This window comes from Chrysochloris asiatica, unplaced genomic scaffold, assembly GCF_000296735.1.
Source record: "Chrysochloris asiatica unplaced genomic scaffold, ChrAsi1.0 scaffold00168, whole genome shotgun sequence".
Lineage (NCBI taxonomy): Eukaryota > Metazoa > Chordata > Mammalia > Afrosoricida > Chrysochloridae > Chrysochloris > Chrysochloris asiatica.
Window position 1 is genome coordinate 5,525,472 of NW_006408686.1, and position 17,366 is coordinate 5,542,837.

The 17,366-nt window shown below is 52.6% G+C and overlaps 2 protein-coding genes across 2 annotated transcripts in view; one reads left to right on the plus strand and one right to left on the minus strand.

Moving 5' to 3' along the window:
• The first annotated feature begins 187 nt into the window (after nucleotides 1–187).
• PAF1 (Paf1, RNA polymerase II associated factor, homolog (S. cerevisiae)) lies at nucleotides 188–7,696 on the plus strand. The gene is made up of 14 exons (XM_006871437.1): nucleotides 188–471; nucleotides 1,811–1,840; nucleotides 4,146–4,238; nucleotides 4,523–4,644; nucleotides 4,721–4,787; nucleotides 4,863–4,964; nucleotides 5,053–5,158; nucleotides 5,244–5,312; nucleotides 5,424–5,527; nucleotides 5,614–5,730; nucleotides 5,821–5,949; nucleotides 6,776–6,881; nucleotides 6,987–7,077; nucleotides 7,159–7,696. The coding sequence occupies exons 1-14, from the start codon at nucleotides 425–427 to the stop codon at nucleotides 7,560–7,562; spliced, it is 1,587 nt and encodes a 528-aa protein (XP_006871499.1). The 5' UTR covers nucleotides 188–424; the 3' UTR covers nucleotides 7,563–7,696.
• Nucleotides 7,697–9,301: 1,605 nt separating this feature from the next.
• SAMD4B (sterile alpha motif domain containing 4B) overlaps nucleotides 9,302–17,366 on the minus strand; it is a 35,325-nt gene continuing 27,260 nt past the window's right edge. The window contains exons 4-13 of the mRNA XM_006871438.1: nucleotides 16,641–16,880; nucleotides 15,997–16,106; nucleotides 15,748–15,834; nucleotides 14,446–14,782; nucleotides 13,731–13,816; nucleotides 13,162–13,280; nucleotides 12,268–12,466; nucleotides 11,960–12,083; nucleotides 10,141–10,224; nucleotides 9,302–9,970 (exon numbers count right to left, since the gene is read on the minus strand). Of these exons, the coding sequence (XP_006871500.1) occupies nucleotides 9,942–9,970; nucleotides 10,141–10,224; nucleotides 11,960–12,083; nucleotides 12,268–12,466; nucleotides 13,162–13,280; nucleotides 13,731–13,816; nucleotides 14,446–14,782; nucleotides 15,748–15,834; nucleotides 15,997–16,106; nucleotides 16,641–16,880 (1,415 nt within the window). The 3' untranslated portion in view covers nucleotides 9,302–9,941. The remainder of the gene's footprint in view (nucleotides 9,971–10,140; nucleotides 10,225–11,959; nucleotides 12,084–12,267; nucleotides 12,467–13,161; nucleotides 13,281–13,730; nucleotides 13,817–14,445; nucleotides 14,783–15,747; nucleotides 15,835–15,996; nucleotides 16,107–16,640; nucleotides 16,881–17,366) is intronic.

Here is a 17,366-nt window from a genome sequence, read left to right on the forward strand (position 1 = left end):
AGCAGTGATCCCACCTTCTCGTATTAGACCAGATTGAGATACCTTTTCCCCAATCACAGGGAGACATTCCTCTTTTGCTCCGCCCACTGTCTAGCCCTTCGCCAATCCGAGCGTGGGCTTGATTTAGACTCTATTTCCCGAAAGGCCTCGCGGCGCGATGCGACCTGAAGGGTCCTAATCATCTTGGCGGCAGTTGGTGGAGCCGGAGTTCTGGGACCGTCCTCAGTGGTGCCTGCGCGTTTCCCTGCGTCTCGTGCGGAACTCTTATCGTCGGTCCACTTCTGCCCGACTCACTTACTCCTCGCGGAGAGCTGCGCCAATCCAGGTGGGTCTCAGATTCGGCGGCCGCCGAAGTCGGCACGCCTCTCCGCCTCGCCCTGCGGCACAGCTAGGACTCCGTCTGAGCTGTAGTCACGTCGTCGCCATGGCGCCCACCATCCAGACCCAGGCCCAGCGGGAAGATGGCCACAGGTAGGCGTCACGTCGCCTGCCGGTAGCGTTTTCCTCTAAATTTGGTGAGGCGCGGGGGTCTCTGCGCGGGAGTGTGTCTAGAACGTCATCGGCCCCCAGGTGTGCCTGTGACGTCACAGCGAGCACCTTGGCAAAGGGGGCGGGGTCTCTAGGCACCTCCTGGCACGGGATGTTGCCCCCTCCCTTCCTTGCCATCCTCATCATCCAGTTCAGGGATTAATTTTTGAAGATTTCAGTGCTGGTGTGGCCCTGAAAGATAAGCAATAGACTGCTGACCACAAGGTTCAAGCCCACCAGCAGCTCCTTGGAAACCTTCGCGGTCGTTATGAGTTAGAATCGACTCCACAGCACTTAACAATACGGGTTGCCGTGGGAGCGGGTGGCTCTACCGTATAAACACGACAGTGAACCGTAAGGACAGCAGCAAAGAAGGCGAGGCGAAAGATGAAGCTTTTTGGTCCACAGCGATTTAAAAAGCCTCTGTATAGGGTCGCTATGAGTCTGAATCAGATTCAACAACAGGGTTCCTATGAGTGGGAATAATCATCATGACAGCCGTGGGTTAGTAAAGAGGGGTTCAAACATTGAAAAACGGTTGAATGAGTTCTTTAAGTCATTGAAAGATATCCCCTCAAGAAGGGATTGCTTGGTCTCATTAATGAAGGCATTTGGAGTTAACTTCAAATTAACTCAGTGGGTTACTTGTTGGGCTGCTAACCACAAGGTTATTGATTCAAGCCCACCGGCTGTTCCACGGGAGAAAGATGAGGCTGTGCCCTTCAAGATTCAGTCTCGGAAACCGTAAGGAGCAGTTTCTACTCTGTACTATTAAGTGCCACTGAATCGGTTCCGACCCATTGTGACCCTGTCTGTATAGGGTTTCCATAAATCGTGAACATCTTCACCATAGTCAGTTAATAAAGTGGAGTTTGGCCTCATTCATGAAAGTATTTGGAGTTGTTTCCTCCAAAAGAAGGAGCCCTGATGCAGTTAGGCTATTAACTGTAAGTTTGGTGGTTCAAGCCCACCAGCCGTTCTGTGGGAGAAAGATGAAGTTGTCTGCTCCCTTAAAGATTTACAGCCTGGGAACTGAAGGAGCAGCTCTATCTACTCTGCCTTATAGGATCACTGAGTTGGAATTGATTCATGACAGTGGGTTTCCTCCAAAAGGGATTGAACACTTACTTGACTAACTCCATTAAAACACATGGAGACCCCTCTTCCAAAGAGAATGAAGCATTGAAGTCTCCTCGCCCCTTCTGAAAGCTTGGAGAAGCCCCTTCCACTTGCCTGTCAATCCCATCTCTCTCCATCTTTCTCTGTGTCTTTTTCCCAACAGGCCCAATTCCCACCGGACTCTGCCTGAAAGGTGAGCTCCCCCCCCCCCCCCCATTGAGCTTTCCCAGAAAGGGTGGGTCAGTGGGAACTGGGATCAGAGGTGGGGCAGCAGGGACCTACTTTAAAAAAAAAAACTATTGTGAGTTGAGTGAAGGTTTACAGACAAGATCATCAGTTTTCTATTCAGCATATCATACACTGTGTTTCCTCTCAGGGATTATAATCCCCTCCATGTAACAACAGTGATCCCACTTCCTCCCTATGCTTCCCATTTCCATTCCACCCACCTTCCCATGCCTTCTCAACGTTGTCCTTAGAGAAATGTTGCTCTTTTGATTTTGAATGATTAGCCATGCTGTGGTGAGCAGACCTTACTAGTGTTGTTGTTCCCCCTACATATTTATCTACTGCTTGGCTAAAAATTGGGCCACAAGCGTGAGTTTCTTTCTAGACTTGAAAGATGGTTGAGGGCCATCATCTCTGCTTCCTCCAGTCTCTTTCTGACCAGTACACCCCATCTTTATTATAATTTTGAGTTTTGTTTCACATTTCCTCCCACTCTACCTGGGACCTTCTAATGTATCCCTGTTAGAGCAGTTGGTGATAGTAGCCGGGCACCATCTAGTTTTTCTGGTCTCAGAGTCGTGGAGATTGATGTTCACATGTTCCATTAGGTTGCTGACTCATTGATTCTAAGCCTCTTCAATCCTCATCACTCTTATTTCTTCTGGAGAGACCAGTAGCTACACCTTAGATGGCTGCTCACCAGCTTTTAAGATCCCAGATGCAACTCACCAAAGTAGGATATAAAACACTGTCTTTGTGGACTGCATTATGCCAGTTGACCATGGTGTTCCCTGAGACTGTGGTCCACTGTCCCAAGGCCCAAGCATCTCACTGCCTTAAAGATGTTTGAGAATATCTAAGTTTTGATAATTTTGCGTGCTGTATGCTCCACCACTTTGCATAGTTGTGTTTGCAGCAAAGATAAATACCACGTCCAAATAATGCTCTTTCAAACGCTCATATATTTGTGGGTCTATTCTCACTCTTCCTCTCATACCCATTCAGCCTGTGTCTGTGCATGTATCTATCTGCAGAACACTGTTGTTTCAGGGTTGTGTATGTAACACTATTTACTTCTATCCCTTTTAGCCCTTGCATACCTCCCTGTGTCTTTACCTGCCTTCAACATTCTTCTGCCAACCTCCTCATCTACTACTCTCCCCCTTCTTGTCTTTTGCCCTCCCCATCACCCGAGTTAATGTGTCTACCATCTAGCCACTGAATTACTCTCCCTTCCTTCCCATCCTTAGTAACCATCAAAGAATGTTTCTTTTAGCATGAAAACCTTTTCTTGAGCTTACAATAGTGGTTGCATATAATATTTGTCCTTTAGTGATTGATTGATTTCCTCCAGGTTCATCAGTGTTCTGAGCTTTTTCACACAGATTCATTGTTACTCAGGGTTGCATAGGAGTTCATTGTGTGTGTGTAGCAGTTCTTTTATCCATTCTTTCATGGGCCGTCTCCATCTTTTTGCTATTGTGAAGAGTGCTGCGATGAACAGCCACATGTCCTGGCTCACATTTCTTGTGGATGTATACCAAGTAGACGGGTTGCTGTTTCTGTTTCCAACTTTCTGAGGCAGCGCCGTATCATTTTCCAGAGTGCTTCAATCATTTTACAGTCCCACCAGCAATGGAAGAGGGTCCCAGTCTCTCCACACCCTTGCCAGCATTTTTAAAAAAAAAATTGCTATTAATTCTGGGGTGAGATAGTATTTCATTGTTTTGATTTGCATCTCTCTAATGGAGCTCTGGTAGCGTAGTGGTTACGAATCGGGCTGTGAACCTTAAGGTCAGCGGTTCGAAACTACCAGCCGCTCCGCGGGAGAAAGATGAGGCTTTCTATTCCCGTAAAGATTTACACCCTCGGAAACCCTGTACAGGGTCGCTATGGGTCGGAACCGACTTGACGGCACTTAACAACAACAACGGCTAATGATTCCTCATATGTTTATTGGCTGCCTGAATGAAGTGTTTGTTCATGTCCTCTGCCCATTTTTAAATTGGGTTCCTTGTCCGTTTCTTGTCGAGGTGCTGTAGTTTTCTATACATTTTAAAGATTAGTCCCTTGTCTGATATGTCATTGCAAAAAATTTTTCCGTCTGCGGGTTTTTTTTTACTCTTTTGATGCACAAAAAGTGCATCACAATTTTCAGAAGGTCCCAGTTATGTTTTGTCTTCTACTGTTTGTGCGTATTTGTTATGTTTGACAGTGTATTTATGCCATGCATTAGAGCAGGAGCCCACTTTTGAGCCATGTGTCCCCAGGTCTGGAGTGGTCTGCCGAGTCAAGTACTGCAACAGCCTCCCTGACATCCCCTTTGATCCCAAGTTCATCACCTACCCTTTCGACCAGAACAGGTGAGACGTACTGCAGTGAGGGATGAGGGGACAAAATCACTAAAACATGACCTCCTGGAAGGCAAGTCCTCTTTCGTGGACTTTCTTCTCAGGGCCAGAGAATCCGTAGATCGTGCTCAGTGTATTTCAGTAGAGTAAGTGGTGTCTTTCCACGGGGGTGCCGGCCTTTTGACCCCAGTGGTGGGTAACACCCTGCAGAAAAGCATAAGCGTAGTCTCTAGGAAGCAGGAATACAGGGCAAAGCTGGAATCAGGGAATCAGAGCGGGCACCTTTCCCTACCCAGGTTCGTCCAGTACAAAGCGACTTCCTTGGAGAAACAGCACAAACATGACCTACTGACTGAGCCAGATCTGGGGGTCACCATTGACCTGATCAACCCTGACACCTACCGCATCGACCCCAATGGTATGTGGGAAGGCAGGGAGGGTCTGCCAGGCCTAGAGCTCCTTCACAGTCGCCTGCCTCCTGTACTCGCTCCTAGTTCTTCTGGATCTGGCTGATGAGAAGCTTTTGGAAGAGGAAATTCAGGCCCCTACAAGCTCTAAGAGGTAAGATGCTGCCGAGGGGTGTTGGGGGCTGGCGTGGATGGGATCTTTAAACGTGGGGCCCACTCCTCCCCCCAGATCCCAGCAGCATGCTAAGGTGGTGCCATGGATGCGGAAGACAGAGTACATCTCCACGGAGTTCAACCGTTATGGCATCTCCAACGAGAAGCCTGAGGTTAAGTAAGTTAGAGCAGGGGAGGGAGGGAGGGATGACAGCTGGAGGGTTGTGTGTGTCCGGTGAGCCCTGAGGCTCTCTCCTGTCTCCTAGGATTGGGGTTTCTGTGAAGCAGCAGTTCACTGAGGAGGAGATCTACAAAGACAGGGATAGCCAGATTACAGCCATCGAGAAGACTTTTGAGGATGCCCAGAAGTCGGTAACTGAGGGGCTAGTGTGGGAGAGCAGAGAAAGGTGGGGCTCCAGAGCTTGTCCTCTTTTTCACTGTTTTTTGGCCCCACCAGATCTCTCAGCACTACAGCAAGCCACGGGTGACACCAGTGGAGGTCATGCCTGTCTTCCCAGACTTTAAGGTCAGATCCAAGGCGGGAGGCAGAGCCGGATAGCCACAGGATGCTTGTTCATAAGAAGTGGGCCAGGGTCAGTCCTCCGTCCTGTCCAACCTGTATGTTCCATCCTCCCAGATGTGGATCAACCCGTGTGCTCAGGTCATCTTCGACTCCGACCCAGCCCCCAAGGACACGAGTGGTGCCGCGGCACTGGAGATGATGTCTCAGGCTATGATCAGGCAAGTGGCCCTGCTGCCCTGTGTCCTGCTCGTTGATTGTCCCCTCGTCTTCCCTTTTCATTGCTCCTTCTCTCCTCACCAACCAGGGGCATGATGGACGAAGAAGGGAACCAGTTTGTGGCCTACTTCCTGCCCGTGGAAGAGACTCTGAAGAAGCGAAAGCGGGACCAGGAGGAGGAGATGGACTATGCACCAGATGATGTGTGCGTGCTTGGGATTGGGTCTGGGGATTGAGAAGCGTGTTCTTTTCTCTCACGGGAGGAATGGGGTTGGTCTTACATTCTCATCCTCAGGTATGACTACAAGATTGCTCGGGAGTACAACTGGAATGTGAAGAACAAGGCTAGCAAGGGCTACGAGGAAAACTACTTCTTCATCTTCCGAGAGGGTGATGGGGTTTACTACAATGAGTTGGAGACCAGGTATCCAGTTCACTCTCATCTTGGACTAGCTTGGGCTGTGCCCATGGGGGTCATTTGCCCCTACGGATTTGTCACATGCACACGGAAGAGCAGTAAAAGCCTATGTAACCCATGTGAACTAGTCCTGTTTCTAAGTGAGTGGAAAGAAGGAAGTCTTCACTGCAGACACAGCTTTTGTAGATGGTTGTTGGCTGCTCTCTAGCCAGCCCTTGACTCATGGCGGCCCCAGGCACAGTGGAATGAAATGCGGTCTCCGAGGATTGTCAGGCCCCATTTCTTCTCTGATGATTAAGACTAGTGCTCTATAGGGCTGCTCTTTTACGGTTGGGAAAGGGCGACCTTGAGATTGTATTTAAAGCAGTGATCATCTGTTTGTTCTGAGCCTGTAAGCCAAGCAGCAGTGGGGGCCTGGGGTCTGGAGTCTGGAGGACCAGCAGCTCCTGGCACCTCTGAGGGTCACCCTTACCCTGATCCAGCTCTAGCCCATTGGTCTCAAGTGCTATGGGCGGGTGAGTGTATGTGGGATGGTACGAAGGCCACAGATCTGTATTTTCTAAAAGCCAGAAAGCCAGATCAGGTGAGAGCCTGGTTTTTCAAATGTTGGTGAGGAACTCACAGTAGATAAACAGTGCAGGCCACCCAAATTGGTACCTCAGGAGCACTCATTCTTGCCCTCTCCACTGAGTTTAATCCCCCTTACTCACATATTTTCTTCCCATATTTACTCTGGCCTGCTTGGCTAAGCCTTGAGTGGGAAGAATAAACCAAGGCAGACGACCCCTCAGGGCTTTAACCACTTTCTCTTTATCGCCCCCACCTCCCCCAGGGTCCGCCTTAGTAAGCGTAGGGCCAAGGCTGGGGTCCAGTCAGGCACCAATGCTCTGCTTGTGGTCAAACACCGGGACATGAACGAAAAGGAGTTAGAAGCCCAGGTAACAAGCACTCTTCTGCCCAGGGGTCCCACAGGGAAGGTGGTAGAGGGTGACAAGGGAACTGGACCTGACAGTGACCTCCCTCCCCCATCCCATTGTTTCCAGGAGGCGAGAAAGGCGCAGCTGGAGAACCACGAGCCTGAGGAGGAGGAGGAAGAGGAGATGGAGACAGAGGAGAAAGAAGCTGGGGGCTCAGGTAAAGCCAGACAGCCTAGGGGTCCCTGGAGAGTTGGCACAGGAAAATGGGGGCTTGCTCACTACTCTGCTTCCCCCACAGATGAAGAGCGAGAGAAGGGCAGCAGCAGTGAGAAGGAGGGCAGTGAGGATGAACACTCGGGCAGTGAGAGCGAGCGGGAGGAAGGTGACAGGGAGGAGGCCAGCGAAAAGAGTGGCAGTGGCGAGGACGAAAGCAGCGAGGATGAGGCCCGGGCTGCTCGGGACAAAGAGGAGATCTTTGGCAGTGATGCTGATTCGGAGGATGATGCTGACTCTGAGGAGGAGGACAGAGGACAGACACGTGGCAGTGATAATGACTCAGACAGTGGCAGTGAGAGGGGTGGCCAGCGCAGTCGGAGCCGCAGTGCCAGCCCCTTCCCCAGTGGCAGTGAGCATTCAGCCCAGGAGGATGGCAGTGAAGCGGCACCTTCAGATTCCAGCGATGCCGACAGTGACAGTGACTGAGTCCCAGGGTCCCTGGGCTGGCACATGCACCATCGTTAAGGGCACAAGGCACTTGCCCAGTGGTCGGTCTGTGAGTTCTTCATCTGGTTTGCCCTCCCCACCTACCGTTCTGCTGTTAATAAAGACAAGTTCTTGCCCTCTACCCAGCCCCTGTGGCCTCATTTCACTGGATCCCCGCTCCAGGTGTTCCAGACCCAAAAGTGCAAGGCCACGGACGGGGTTTCCATTAAATGCAGCAAAACAAAGATCAGAATCCTTTTATGTTTTCATTTTTTTTTTTTTTCTCCAAAATAAGCCCAGACCATTAACAAGTGAAACTCCAACAAATAAGTCTTCTTCAACAGCGAGAAAAACTGTACAGTTATACTCAAAGCTGATTCTGCCAATGGGGCTGGGGACAAAAGGGGGGGTGGTGGCGAAATCATGGTGGAGGGTTTGGGGAAGGGGGACAGGAGAGGGTCTGGGGTCTGGGTCCTGCCCATCAGAGTGGGGCCGCCTGCGTCCTGCGCACTCTGCTGTCAGGGGGTGATGGGTGGGTAGATGGGCCAGCTCTTGCCTCCCTTTGTGTGTGGGGTGTCCCTCAGCACCTCTGCCAGCACATCCCGACAAACAGTGAACAGGATGGGCTGGCTGGAGGGAGGTCAGGGTCCCATAAAGAGGGACACCAACTGATTCCAAATGAGGTGTCCCCCGCCCCCCCATCCCTCCTGCTTCCTGGGGCTAGTGGGAAGAGGGCTAGAGATACCCTGGGAGCTTCAGGGGAATGAGCAAAGGCACAGAAACACGGCGGGGCCGGGCTGGGGGACTTGCATAGGTTGATGAGTGTGCAAGAGGTACATAAATAAACCTGACACCCCACCCAGCCCGGCACTGGGAGAGGAGGTGAGCCCCCCTGGCTTCCTCTACCCCCTCCCTGAGCACAGAGCTGGGGGAGTTCCACAGACCAGGAGGGCAGGGGCAACGAGGTCTGGGGAATGGGGTGAGGATGCAGGGAGGGTGGTGGTTTTCAAATTTCCCCCCCCAACATTTTGTATCTTTAATAACATACACAATGGTTACCAGCCATATTCATAACAAAAGTTATTCATAAAATGTATCTAAAAATAACATTTTTTTTTTTCCTTTTCGATGTGAAAAGCTTGAGAATGTCCCAGTGAGGGGTGGGGGTGAGTTGAGGAGAATGAGGGGGCTGGAGAAGGGAGACCCTGGCTTTGACTGGACCCCCGAGTCCCCTCCCTCTACCAGGGCTCCAACACAACAGCCCCTCCATAGGAACAGGGATCTGAGCTCTATGTGCCATTGGGGGGGGGCTGGGGGGGGCTATAGTGTTCTGCCTCAGTGAGGTCATGACAGAATGGGAGTAGGGGGAAACGGAAAGAAAAGGGGTGGGGAAAGAAACCCACAAGAAAACAATCTCCTTTCCCTGTATACCTCACCCCTAGTCTTTCCCCAGCCAAACCAGAGAAGAGAGGAGGCGGGTGTGGTGGTGGGCGGGGAAGGGGACATTAAGGCAACAGACTTCCTGACCTCACTGGCTGCCCTGGCTCCCCACCTTCAAACTCTGCACCTTGGGGAACCAGGATGGGGTGGTAGTGGGGAGGAAGGCGAGGGGGATCTGGAGGAGGGGGCTCTGCCCTCTCCCCTCATAAAATTCAGGTTCCCCCTGCCACTGTCTTGGCTCAGAGAGAGGCCTAGGGATTCTAAAAAGGAGAGGGAATGATGAGAGAAAAACCGTTAAGAACTATATAAATATGTATCTTAAATAGGCCTAAGAAATTAATTGTAGAGAACCTCTGATAAACAGGGCAAAAGGAGGTGAGTGAGAAGAAGGTGGCTCTTGTCCTCTGGAGAAGGGGTGGGGACGAAGAAAAAGTTAGAGAGGTGATTCCTCTCCTCCCCGGACTGCTGCTCCCTGGCTCCGCTCAAATGTTCCCGAGAGTAGCTTATCTAGCCTGCTCATTTCTCCCCAAGTCCAATGTTTCTGAGCAGACTTCACAGGGAGTGGGGGCAGCTTGTCTCTGGGGGTTATCTGCTCCCTTGGGGAGGGGCAGGCAGGTGGTCAGTGGTCTGGAGGAGGCTGTGATGGGACTTGGCCAGGTGGGGGATGAGGAAAGGAAGGAAGGGGTAGGCAGTCTGGCTAGTCCCTGTCCCCCCATCACTTCCTGGATACCCCCTCCCCCTCTGCAGAGATACCCCCATGGGCCTGGGAGTAAGGTGGGTGCCAATGTTAAACAAAAGTGAAAAGGGTGAGAGAGTAGAAAAATATTAGAATGTATAGCTGAGCCAGCCCACCCTCTCGCTGTTTCGGAGAAGCCCAATGGGGGCTGGCCCCCGCCCGCCGCCCAGGGAGCCTATGGGTGCGCTGGGCTGTGGGTCCCGTCAGATGGTGGAGGTTTTGTCTGTCCCATCTGTGGTGAGAAAGGGAGGAAGGGAGGAATATCAGGAGCTGGTGGGAGGTCCATGAACAGGCGCTCAGGTAGCCTGTCATCCCAGCCAGGCCCACCCTGGAGTCTTGTCCCCCCAGGGAACCCTCAGGATGACTTGGAGCTGCTGGGTCAGGGGAAGAGGAAATGCTCACCACCCAAGGCGTGTTCTGTCATGCTCAGACACAGAGACTCCAGGGTGGGATTGATCTCCAGGTCAGGCCCAGGGACTGGGCAGTCTGCGTGGAGAAGAGAATGGAGAAGGTGAAGGCTGGCCTGGGCTACAGAGGAGAGCCAGGAAGATAGGAATGGGGATGGGCTTACTTGGTAGAATGGCTGAGAGGAAGTGTATCTGAATGCAGGAGAGACTTTTAGGGAGGACAATGAGGCCAGAGACAGAAACCACACAAATAAAACATGCACACACTCCAGTGAGATGACTGGGCCCAGGCAAGGCCTGGGTGCACCACAAAGCAGGCAGAGGCCTAGTAGAGAAAGTCAGAATGGCAGACCGAAGAAATGAGGTGAAGCTGAGGCAGGCTTCTGACTCTTTTGTTGCTTTGGGCACAGTCTGGGCATATGCCCAGACGCTGGGCAGCCCTAGGCTCAGTCGTTGGTGCCGGAGCTTAATTAAAACCCTTCTGTGTCCCCACACTGGGACTTGCTCTCTGGGAAGGTGGGGCCAATTAAGACAGCAGCTCTGGTCCTTGTCCTTCAGCTGCTGACCTCACACTGCTCCTACATCTCCAGGGGCTCCTCACTGCCATCTAGGACCAGTGTGAGCTTTCCCCCTGAGTTCAGGAGAGTCGTCTCACCTCTCCAGCCTGACTTTTTACCACAGTCCCACCTGAACCATAAGCCCCGACCCTATCAAACCACCTGAATGTTTTACATAAAAAAAAAATTAAAACCAAAACCAGTCTCCTTGATGTCAGCTTCCTGACTATGTGCTTGGTGCTAAGAGAAAAGTGGATAGATTGAACCCACACAGTAGCCTAGCCCTGCAAGAGAAAGACTCAGTGCTGTGCTTTTGTGAAGATTAGTCCACAAAGCCCTAGAGGGCAGCTCCACTGTCACGTGGGATCCCTAAGAGCTGGGATTGACTTGATAGTATCCAATGACAACATCAGTGCTACCACATAACACAGTAGGGAGAATTCAATACAGAAAAGGCAAGAAAGCTGACACAATGCCTAGCACACAGTATCATTCTTTCCTCCTACAGTTCACCCAGCTAGTCAGTGAACAAGTGCCCAAGTCTTGTGTGAAGAGAAACACGCCTGATTGGGTTCCCTACCTTGTTAACGGCGCCCGCAGTTCATAGAATCCCATCAATTAAGAGTCCCCATTGATCTGACTATTTATGACACAGAGAGGTCAGTGTCAGCAGCAAATCTAAAGGCCTTTCCGGAGGCAGCGTGGTCCTGACCAGGCATAGCTGTGTGTGTAATTGCCAAGCACAGGGTGGGGGGGGTCTGTGGTCAAAGTCTCTCCCTCCCTTTTGCCACACTGGCCCTGGTCCTGACTGCCTTGCCACTGGGCTGGTTTCTGAAGGGAGACTCTCCAACACCTTCAGTTCTAATTTGCAGAGCCTGCACTGGGTGCAGTCTTCAGAGAGAACGCCGGCAGACTGCACTGCTCAGACAGGACTTCCCAGCACAGAAACCTCATTGTTCTGCCCACCCCCCACCAAAAAGACCCACACAGACACCAAGATGAGGGGAACGGAGAGGTGTGGAGATAATGTGGGAAAGGTGTGAGAAAAGAAGATTCAGACAGAGAAGGCAGAACTTGAGAGAGAAAACTAAACAGAGGGGGAAAATAAAAAGAGTACAAGGAAACACAGGATGAAAGTTGAAAGTGGGTGCAGAGTGGCAGGCCGTGTGTGGGGAGGTGCGCATGCACTGGAGTCTGGCCAGTCTCATCCAAGGCCAGTCCAGCTGGGAGTGGGAGTGGGGAGGTGGGAACACTCACCTGGAGGAAACATGAGAATTGCCTGGGGTGAAGAGTGGACTGGGAGCGAGTGGGTGCGTTGCACAGAGCTGCGGCTCTGACTGGGCATGCTGTTGCTGCCTCCAGGGTTGGCAAACCACAGATTCTACACAGGGTGTGGAACAAGAGAAGGTAGCGGGTGAGTGGGAAGAAGCCCAGGTGGGGTAGAGCTGACCAAAGAGCCCCTCCCTCCCCTCTAGGTCTGGGTAAGGTGCAGAGATACAGACACACCGATCCCAAGGACCGTCACAACTCTGGAAGTGCCAGACCCTTAGAGCCTGCATGCTTACCTGTCGGCCCTGGCCCCCAAGGCTGGGGCTGGTAAGGGCATGTCGGGGGGAGACACCCCCAATGCCGGAGGGGCTCAGGAGGCCCATCCTACTGGGCGGGAGGGCCCGAGGAGGCATGGGGAACTGCCGCTGGGTCCGCCTGGCCACTCCCATCCCCACAGAACCAGCTATGGGGAGTGAGTTGGAGCCGAATGCCCAGCTGGAAGAGAGCAGAAGGCAGGATGTCAATTTCAGTGGATTGGGTCTGTTTGTCCATCCCTTCCCCCACGTTCTCCATAACCCAACCAGATGGCAGACCACACGTCCCCTGAGCAAAGTTCCTCCCTGAACATGTTACTGCATCACAGACTGTCTCCTTCAGACCTAGGATGCCCCCAAGGAGGGAGCTGAGTACATCGGCCTCACTGTCCACTTAAAGCACTTCTACCAGGAGCTCTGGTAGCGTAGTGGTTATGAATCAGGCTGTGAACCACAAGGTCAGCAGTTCAAAACTACCAGCTGTTCCATGGGAGAAAAATGAGACTTTCTGCTCCCCTAAAGATTTACAGCCTCGGAAACCCTGTACAGGGTCTCTGTGAGTTGGAACCGACTCCACGGCACATAACCACCACCACCAACTGCTGTTTGGGATGGGAAGGGACTTCAGAGCTCCCTGCAGATGGTGAAGAGAACAAGGTCCAGGCAAGGGCCTGCTACTGAAACCCAGGCTGCTCTTACACAGTTCTAGTGGGAAGTGGCCCCTGATTTTCTGCTCGGGCACTGTCCTGTCTTCAATGTAAATGAACAGAGTACAGCCAGCTTCCCAGCCCAGACCATGACCATGCCTTTAGTCCCTATCTGTCACCCAGCCAGGGCAGATGAAGGGAGGGCTCAGGCGCCAGGCTGCCTGCGTACCCTTTCTGCTGCCGGTAGTTCTGCATCTCTAGTGCAGCTTTGCGAGGGAATGTCCGGAGAAGCTTCAGCACTTGCTGTTTCCAGGACAGCAGTCGTTTCTTCTGCGTCTCTGTGAAAGCCTAGAATGAGGGAGTCGGGGGTGAGGTACGGAGGGGTGCTTCTTTCAGATCTGCCTTCCGTTAGTTCTCTCAAATTCTGATGGCTTGTCTGCTCTGTGCGCACAGAAATTCTAGTTTGGCTGGGGGAGAGGAGAGCTACATGAGTAAGTATAGCTGTACTAAGCACTGAGATCTGGGAGATACACAAGATAGTTTAACTAGTGAAAGATCGGGGAACGTGTCCCTGAGGAACAGATGCTTACAGTGAGAGCTGAAGGGTCCCTGTTCCCCTAAAGAAGGAGCCTACCCAAAGGCCCTGAGAAGAAAAAGAGCTCAGGGCTTTCGTGGATGCCCAACACTGGGCAGATGAGAGGCTGGTGAGACAGGTGGTGCTAGGCCTGGCATGGCCCTGCTAGTAAGGGCAGGACTCTTGTCTTGAGAAGGATGGGGCACATCTGGAGAAGGCCTCACCTCATGAGTCAGGCACTTTTCGATGAGCTGGAGGTAACTTGTGATGTTCTCCTCGTCTGGCCGGGACACCAGCAGCTGGGTGCACACTGTGGGCCATGGGAAAGGAGGGGAGGTTAGCCCCTAGTCTGCCCTCGGCCATGTGTCAGTCTCCCTAGGCCCAGCTGGCTGGCTCAGAAGGAAGAACAGGAAACTCAGGCCTGTCCTTGGTTCTCAGAGGCTACAATGAGATGTACAGCACCACCCCCCCGGCACCCCCCACAAGGTGCCTGGCCCATGCAGACCAGCTACTGGTACTTGTTTCACTTCAGCACTGGCAACAACTTCGTCCATGTGGGAGTTTAAACTTGAGGAACCTGAGAGGTTAAGTCACTCCCCCAGGTCACACAGCTAAAAGGATCTGGAGCTAGCGGGAAAGTTCACTATGTCATGCGGCCTCATGGAAAGACCAAGCCCATGAGGAGCTTCGAAGGGCTATGCTGCAGACTCTGTTCACCGGCATGTCCACCTCCACACTGCCTGATCTTCTCCTCGGGCTACAGATGTTCTGAGGGAAAAGGTTATCTCCCGACATCAGCCCAGTCACTCCCTGAGCGAGAGACTTTGTCACCCTCAGTCTCAGCCACTCTGCAGTGTGCTAGTCTAGAGTACTACAAAGAGCCCTCCTCCTTCCACCACCTAACTGCTACGTGATGCCTGACACTCTGGCTGGCCTTACCTTTGCCCATCACCCGTGTAAACTGGCTGGGGATGTCTCCGTCGGCGACAGGAGCTGGGGCTGGTTCATTGCCATCAGTAGGAGCCGGAGTTGGTGGAGGGGGGTAGCTCTCTGCAGTTGGAGGGTCTTTGGCCTCAGTGCCCTTGTCTGTGTCAGAAAGGGCCCGGGGAGGCTCAGCACCTGGCAGCGGCAGTTCCCCTCGGCCCCCATCCTTGGCAGTGGTGGTGGCAGTGGTGGTGGTGGTGGCCTGCAGGACACTGTAGGCCTTGATGGGGGTGATGATGATCTGCTGCAGCTCCTGCAGAGCGTTTCGCAAGTTCCCACCTTCCAGCACATCCTGGATGGGGAGACACAGGCCAGTTTCACGTGTAGACCCCAAGCAAGGCATGGGGAATGGCTGTGCATGTGGAGTCAGTCATGGCCTGGAGAGGCCTTGGGCTCCAGCATGGAAGGGTACCACAAGTACCACATACATGGAGGGACACACAGGTAAAAAACACAGCCCCCACACTACCCCTCTTCTCTAGGTAGAGTTCCCTGGGGTGGCGGAAAAGCTGATCCAGTGTTAGGACTTTCGGGTCCCACAAGGGCAAGACCAGATTCAGACCAACACAAAACAGAAAGTAAGCAGCAGGGGGAGGGAAAAGGGTGGCCTCATAGGATGAGCACTAGACTGCTAACGGCAAGGTTGGTGGTTTGAATCCATCAGTCATTCCATGTGAAGAAGATGAGGCTTAGCGGTTCAAAACTACCAGCCACTCCGCGGGAGAAAGATGAGGTTTTCTACTCCCGTAAAGATTTACACCCTCGGAAACCCTGTACAGGGTCGCTATGGGTTGGAACCGACTCGACGGCACTTAACAACAACAACAACAACAACAACAATGATTTACAGCCTTGGAAACCCTATTCAGGGTCGATGGGTCAGAATCCACTCAATGGCAGCGGGTTTGGAATTTTGATGTGGAAAGAGAGCCAATGAGAAACAACACAATGGAATGAGACCAGGGACACAGGGAAACACAGGGATGTCCCAGAAAGACCATTCACACAGGGAAAGGCTGGCAAAGGGGCAATCTGAAAGGCAGAAAGACATTCTGGAAATGCAGACCAAGAGAGAAGGGACCCTTTGAGCCTTTGGCTAGTACACTGTGATGCCGATTTACACCTTGGAAGCCGGCCTCTTGGGGCTGGAGAGAGCCAGCAAAGAGGCCAGCTAGGCAGTAAGGCTGACCCAGAGGTTGGTCTGCTAGTACCACTGGTGGTCAGTTGGCTTCAGAGATGAGAAAAGCAGGCCCTCACCTTCTCCAGGGACTTGAGGACACTCTGCCTTTCACGAAGCTTCTGGATACTTAGGGCTATCTTGTGGCGGGCACCTTTGGTGACATTCTGTGGTGAGAAAAGAAGAGGACAACAAGCTAGCAATGGGAGGCTGAAGTTACTCAGGGTGCCCCAAAAGGGACTGGAGAGTAGGCGGAGGCTTGGGCTGCAAAGGTACCCCCAAATGGTACTATTTCCCCTTCATCTCCCTGATTGGCCCCTTGGTGTCACCTGAGACTCCAGGTGCTGCTCAGTCAGTGTCATCATCTCTTCATAGCTCATCTGCGAGAAGAGGGCTGCATACTTGTGCAAGCGCAGGCTCTTGAGCCAAGAGGGCACATCTGCAGAAAGGAGATGGTGAAAGGTCAGGAGTCTGGCCCTGGTGACCAGGGCAGAGAGAGGATTGTAGGGCTGGATCAAAAGTAAAGCAGACACCTTACGAAGTGGCAGAAAAGTGGAAGGGGGTCGGTGAAAACTAAAGGTTCAGAGTGACTTGTCAGTTCAGCCAGTTCTGCCTTCCCTATGATCACCCTAGCCTGCTTGTCTTGTCTCCCTTCTGCACTGGTTAATTACATATGTACACAGATGACGATTTCTCTGAAAGTGTTTCTGGAACATTTTCAGTTACCTCTGTGTCCAGATTTCCTGTCAGAGACTGGGGTCTGAAAGTGCAGAACCTTCTCCCCATCACACTAGGGGTCTGAGGGTGGGAGCAGGGTCTCTCTGCTCAGTCTTGAGCCCTAAAGGCAGGAAGTCTTCATTGCTCTCAGGCTAAGGGCCTGGGCCTCACAGGGTCAAGGTAGGTGGTGGTCAGTGGTTCCCTTGCAGCCTCAGAGCTCTGTAGAATGAAGCCCCAGGAGGAGCTGGTGCTGTACCTTTCATGCCACTGCCATCCTCCTGGAAAGTGTTTCGGCTGGAGCCCTGCTCCTCCGTTTGCTCACTGCCAGAGGAAGCCACGCTGCTCTGGGGCGAGAGGGGCGCGTGGTCGGGCGTGGTGAAGGCGGCCCGGGCCCCAAGCTCTTCTGGACTGGGCCACTCACCAGGGGCCTGTGGGCTCGTGGGGATGAGTGACATGGAGCGCTTCAGTGGGCTGGGGTGTATTTGGCAGGGGAGACCTGGCAGGAGGGGACAGAGACAAGAGGGACGTCAGGCTTGGTGATATGACCACAGGAGACCATGTCTTCGTGGATCCTCTGATCCAGGCCAGCGTCATAAATGCGGCTCTAGCAATTCTTCAAAGGGGACCTAGAGTCTGAGGGGCAGCGCCTACCACAGGCTGCTTGTCCACTTCTCAATTTCTCCACTTCCTCTGTTGGCACCTGGTCCAAGCCACTGCCCTCCCTCACTGGTTCCCAGCTTCTTTCTTGTGTTCTGCAGTCCACTCTCTTCACAGCAGACACACTGATCCCATCAGTCCCCTGCTGCAGTCCCACCTGTGGCTTCCTGTCATGCTGATCAAATCCAAATGTGTCTACACACCTATAAGGCTCTGCAAGCCCTGGCCCCTGCTCATCTCTGATGTCCCATCTCCCACCACTCATGTGGCTCATGCTTTCCAGTCATCCCCCCGAGCCACTGACTCCTGAACATCCAACCTGCTT